This window comes from Lucilia sericata, unplaced genomic scaffold (genome assembly GCF_015586225.1).
Source record: "Lucilia sericata isolate MDLA Ls3-8-SP2 unplaced genomic scaffold, ASM1558622v1 Contig001215F_arrow, whole genome shotgun sequence".
Lineage (NCBI taxonomy): Eukaryota > Metazoa > Arthropoda > Insecta > Diptera > Calliphoridae > Lucilia > Lucilia sericata.
Window position 1 is genome coordinate 64,616 of NW_023995175.1, and position 6,000 is coordinate 70,615.

General features: G+C 32.7%; 1 protein-coding gene across 1 annotated transcript in view; it reads left to right on the plus strand.

The window, feature by feature from the left end:
• The window catches only part of LOC119610502 (zwei Ig domain protein zig-8-like), a 57,296-nt gene extending 51,784 nt beyond the window's left edge, over positions 1–5,512 (plus strand). The window contains exon 4 of the mRNA XM_037965749.1: positions 4,727–5,512. Within this exon, the coding sequence (XP_037821677.1) occupies positions 4,727–5,112 (386 nt within the window). The 3' untranslated portion in view covers positions 5,113–5,512. The remainder of the gene's footprint in view (positions 1–4,726) is intronic.
• The last annotated feature ends 488 nt before the right edge of the window (positions 5,513–6,000 follow it).

Genomic DNA, 6,000 nt, shown 5'->3' on the forward strand with positions numbered 1-6,000 from the left:
TCTAGTTCAGTTCTAGTTCAGTTCTAGTTCAGTTCTAGTTCAGTTCTAGTTCAGTTCTAGTTCAGTTCTAGTTCAGTTCTAGTTCAGTTCTAGTTCAGTTCTAGTTCAGTTCTAGTTCAGTTCAGTTCTAGTTCAGTTCTAGTTCAGTTCTAGTTCAGTTCTAGTTCAGTTCTAGTTCAGTTCTAGTTCAGTTCTAGTTCAGTTCTAGTTCAGTTCTAGTTCAGTTCTAATTCAGTTCTAGTTCAGTTCTAGTTCAGTTCTAGTTCAGTTCTAGTTCAGTTCTAGTTCAGTTCTAGTTCAGTTCTAGTTCAGTTCTAGTTCAGTTCTAGTTCTGTTCTAGTTCTGTTCTAGTTCAGTTCTAGTTCAGTTCTAGTTCAGTTCTAGTTCAGTTCTAGTTCAGTTCTAGTTCAGTTCTAGTTCAGTTCTAGTTCAGTTCTAGTTCAGTTCTAGTTCAGTTCTAGTTCAGATCTAGTTCAGTTCTAGTTCAGTTCTAGTTCAGTTCTAGTTCAGTTCTAGTTCAGTTCTAGTTCAGTTCTAGTTCAGTTCTAGTTCAGTTCTAGTTCAGTTCTAGTTCTATTAATATTAGATAATAAGTTAAAGTTTTCTTGATTAAACTTTAAGTTAAGCACATCATATTGTAATGACAATAGTGTTTTTTACTTACAGTATTTAAGTAATTATTATTTTTTGCTTGCATGCCTCCAAAACTAATTAAATGCCCTAATGTTATGTATACCGAAAAAAATCCATTAACTTTTATATTGTCTTTAGCATAATCAATGCAGAATAACAAAAAGCCTACAAGAAACTTTAATAATTATTTGTTCTCTCATCTTTAAAATTATACTGTCAATCAATAAATGCTATAAAAAAACCTATAAACTTAAAGAACAAAAAAACTAAATTGAATAACTTTTTTGACTTAAACAGCAAAAATAAAAAAAATCTTTTTATAACCTACAAACTTGTATATTGAAATTAACGCAATATCTGTACAAGGATTCCAAACAACAATTATAAAAAAGAAGGAAATTAGAACATCCATGATGAAACTAATATAAGACACGCATAACATCAGCAAACTACATGCAGACAGTTAAATACTTTTTACAGCTATAGTTACATACAAACACTCACAAATAAAAGAGTCTTATAGAAATATACATACATACCTTAAGCTTACAAAGCAATTATAACAACTATTTTCAACGTAAAAATAACAAACAACTTAATAAGTTTTCGCTCAAAGTACTAAAGAACATGAACAAAATACGAAAGAAAATCACTTAAACTTTCGTAATTAAGACAAGTTACTTGTTTTTTTTTCTCAGTTTTTTGTTTGGCTTTTACGTATTCTTCTCACTCGCTACTTGTACTAGTGTGTGCTTCTTTACTTACCATAAAAAAACATAGTAGATATATTGATTTTTTCGTTCCGTTTGTAACTCATCGAACTCATCTAGAGGCATGAATATACATACATATGTAAAAATATTTATCCTTATTAGATTCTAAGACTAATATCTCTAACATATGATCGATCCATAACTGAACCAATCAACTTATAAACTCTCCTATAAAAAACTATTTATTACTAATAAGTTGTTGCAAACGCTAGCTATTATGTTGAAAGTGGAAAAAAATTAATTGTTTTTAAAAATGAATACCCCTTTAAAATTCTGAAAAACCAGGTCCATAATTAATCCATGTCCATATTAACAATATTGGAATAGGCTCTGTAATGATCTCTAATTGACTTTAAATTTATTTGAAATTTGCAGGATATGCTTTGAGGGTGGGTATATAAGATTCGGCTTAGCCTCTAACATTTTGTTGTATTTAATTTGCTTTTTTCTCTATATGCTATTGTTTTTTGTTTGCGTAGAAAATACATATAACAATTCGATAGATACGCGAGATGGCTTAAGGAAAAAGTTATTTCGCAATTTGTTGGAAGGCAAAGATTATAATTAAAGTTTTTATTGATTTTAGCAGATAATGTTAGTACACAATAAAGAAAACGGGTTGAATTTCATTAATAAACAAGTAAGGAAGTATAGTCGGGCGTGGCCGACCATATGATACCCTACACCAATTATGAATATTAAATGTGATTTATTTTTCATAATAAAGCATTTATCTTCAATATTCCCTTGTTCCGATACATTTAAGCAATATATGGATGAAAAACTAATTTTCTGAAAGAGGCTTTATATGGGGGCTAGGGGCAAATATGGACCAAGCCTGATAACATTTTGTGAATATATTTATATTTACATAATATTTTATTGTGCTGAATTTCATCGCGATATTTGTGTTTATAAGTTAATTTGGGACATTCAAGTAATTTTCTGAAGGGGACTTTGTATGGGATCTAGGGTCAAATGGGGCTCGATCTTTATGAAATTTTGCAGGGTCATCAAGACTTCTATAAAACTTAGTTGTGCCGTATTTTATCGATATATCTGTATATTTAACATAATTATGAGCTCAGAAGCCCTTTTCGGGGGGTTCTGTTCTATGGGGGCTAGGTGAAATAATGGACCGATTTTAACCATTTTCAATAGGCTTCATCCTTGAAAATTGCGACCTGTACCTTGCGCACAAGGTTTACATGGACAGCCAGCCAGCCAGCCAGACGGACGGACGGACATAGCTTAATCGAATCAGAAAACGATTCTAAGCCGATTGGTATACTTTAAGGTGGGTCTAGGACGAATATTTTTGTATGTTACAAACATCAGCACAAATCCAATATACCCTCCCCACTAAAGTGGTGTAGGGTATAAAAATATGAATAATATACGATTGCACAAAATAATTAACTAAATATTAACTAGTTCTGTTCTAGTTCTGTTCTAGTTCTGTTCTAGTTCTGTTCTAGTTCTTTTCTAGTTCTGTTCTAGTTCTGTTCTAGTTCTGTTCGAGTTCTGTTCTAGTTCTGTTCTAGTTCTGTTCTAGTTCTTTTCTAGTTCTGTTCTAGTTCTGTTCGAGTTCTGTTCGAGTTCTGTTCTAGTTCTGTTCTAGTTCTGTTCTAGTTCTGTTCTAGTTCTGTTCTAGTTCTGTTCTAGTTCTGTTCTAGTTCTGTTCTAGTTCTGTTCTAGTTCTGTTCTAGTTCTGTTCTAGTTCTGTTCTAGTTCTGTTCGTTCTGTTCTAGTTCTATTCTAGTTCTGTTCTAGTTCTGTTCTAGTTCTAGTTCTAGTTCTGTCGTTCTGTTCTGTTCTGTTCTGTTCTGTTTTCGTTCTTCTATAGTTCTGTTCTAGTTCTGTTCTAGTTCTGTTCTAGTTCTGTTCTAGTTCTGTTCTAGTTCTGTTCTAGTTCTGTTCTAGTTCTGTTCTAGTTCTGTTCTAGTTCTGTTCTGTTCTAGTTCTGTTCTAGTTCTGTTCTAGTCTGTTCTAGTTCTGTTCTAGTTCTGTTCTAGTTCTGTTCTAGTTCTGTTCTAGTTCTGTTCTAGTTCTGTTCTAGTTCTGTTCTAGTTCTGTTCTAGTTCTGTTCTAGTTCTGTTCTAGTTCTGTTCTAGTTCTGTTCTAGTTCTGTTCTAGTTGTTCTAGTTCTGTTCTAGTTCTGTTCTAGTTCTGTTCTAGTTCTGTTCTAGTTCTGTTCTAGTTCTGTTCTAGTTCTGTTCTAGTTCTGTTCTAGTTCTGTTCTAGTTCTGTTCTAGTTCTGTTCTAGTTCTGTTCTAGTTCTGTTCTAGTTCTGTTCTAGTTCTGTTCTAGTTCTGTTCTAGTTCTGTTCTAGTTCTGTTCTAGTTCTGTTCTAGTTCTGTTCTAGTTCTGTTCTAGTTCTGTTCTAGTTCTGTTCTAGTTCTGTTCTAGTTCTGTTCTAGTTCTGTTCTAGTTCTGTTCTAGTTCTGTTCTAGTTCTGTTCTAGTTCTGTTCTAGTTCGTTCTAGTTCTGTTCTAGTTCTGTTCTAGTTCTGTTCTAGTTCTGTTCTAGTTCTGTTCTAGTTCTGTTCTAGTTCTGTTCTAGTTCTGTTCTAGTTCTGTTCAGTTCTGTTCCAGTTCTGTTCTAGTTCTGTTCTAGTTCTGTTCTAGTTCTGTTCTAGTTCTGTCTAGTTCTGTTCTAGTTCTGTTCTAGTTCTGTTCTAGTTCTGTTCTAGTTCTGTTCTTGTTCTGTTCTAGTTCTGTTCTAGTTCTGTTCTAGTTCTGTTCTTGTTCTGTTCTAGTTCTGTTCTAGTTCTGTTCTAGTGCTGTTCTAGTTCTGTTCTAGTTCTGTTCTGTTCTAGTTCTGTTCTAGTTCTGTTCTAGTTCTGTTCTAGTTCTGTTCTAGTTCTGTTCTAGTTCTGTTCTAGTTCTGTTCTAGTTCTGTTCTAGTTCTGTTCTAGTTCTGTTCTAGTTCTGTTCTAGTTCTGTTCTAGTTCTGTACTAGTACTGTTCTAGTTCTGTTCTAGTTCTGTTCTAGTTCTGTTCTAGTTCTGTTCTAGTTCTAGTTCTGTTCTATCTCTGTTCTAGTTATTTTCAAGTTCTGTATAGTTCTTTTCTAGTTCTGCTAAATCCTCTAATATTTAAAGATTTTTTTTTTTATTTGCTCGTCTAATGTATTTTAATAGAGTGTTTCAAGCCTAACCGGATAAATAATCCAGCAAAAGCAGTTGCCTTTCTATTCATCTATATTTTAAATTATTTACAATTAAAGTTCCCCTCAAATACATAAATTATATAATATTTAAACATAATTTACAACAGATAAACATTTATTTATATCGTACAAAAACATTTTCATTTAAGGTGAACATCCTGCGGCTATGCATCATGGTGGCACCACACATCTGCATGCCTCACCATATACTGTAATAATACTTTGGGCCTTCGTATTATTATGGCTACAAAAACAACAGCTACAAAGTAATCTACGTCAATGTATACGTTGGCGCAAGGGGACCATTAAATTGCGAAATAAACAGCAACAACAGTCAGGGCCAACACTAAAGCATAGACAACAACACCAGCTGCAGCAACAGGGACATCTAACACGGTTACTGTCACATCATCATCAGCATTATCGGCAGCAACAACAACGACATTATTACTTTGATATTAAATCCCAACATAGTTGTTTGTTATTGTGGTGGCAACATAGATCTCCAACAAATCTACAATTGCCAAATACATAACCATTAAAAGATATACTAACACATTTTAAATAAAACAACAAAAACAAATAAATTATTAACAATTTAAACAGAAAAACAAAAATATTTAATATGATGAAAAAAAACAACCTAAAACCAACACACCTACAACCACAAAAATTTAAATAAGTAAATAAGAAAATGGCGGAGAGGAAACAAAAAGTCCCCCTACCTTCCAATACCACAACCGTAAAACAGATAAGACAGAATTAACAAGTAAATAAAAAACAAAATAAAATTCCAATTTGTATATAAAATTAATATTAAGTTTTTAAATGTATTTTTTAATAACAGGCAAAAAACAAAGCGTACACAAACAGACGAGGAAGGGATGAAAAGTATTTTAGAGATTTAAACTTAGATTTGAGATGAAATTCAATCATGTTCTAGTTCAGTTCTTGTTTAGTTCTAGTTCAGTTCTAGTTCATTTCTAGTTCAGTTCTAGTTCAGTTCTAGTTCAGTTCTAGTTCAGTTCTAGTTCAGTTCTAGTTCAGTTCTAGTTCAGTTCTAGTTCAGTTCTAGTTCAGTTCTAGTTCAGTTCTAGTTCAGTTCTAGTTCAGTTCTAGTTCAGTTCTAGTTCAGTTCTAGTTCAGTTCTAGTTCAGTTCTAGTTCAGTTCTAGATCAGTTCTAGTTCAGTTCTAGTTCAGTTCTAGTTCAGTTCTAGTTCAGTTCTAGTTCAGTTCTAGTTCAGTTCTAGTTCAGTTCTAGTTCAGTTCTAGTTCAGTTCTAGTTCAGTTCTAATTCAGTTCTAGTTCAATTCTAGTTCAGTTCTAGTTCAGTTCTAGTTCAGTTCTAGTTCAGTTCTAGTTCAGTTCTAGTTCAGTTCTAGTTCAGTTCTAGTTCAGTTCTAGTTCAGTTCTAGTTCAGTT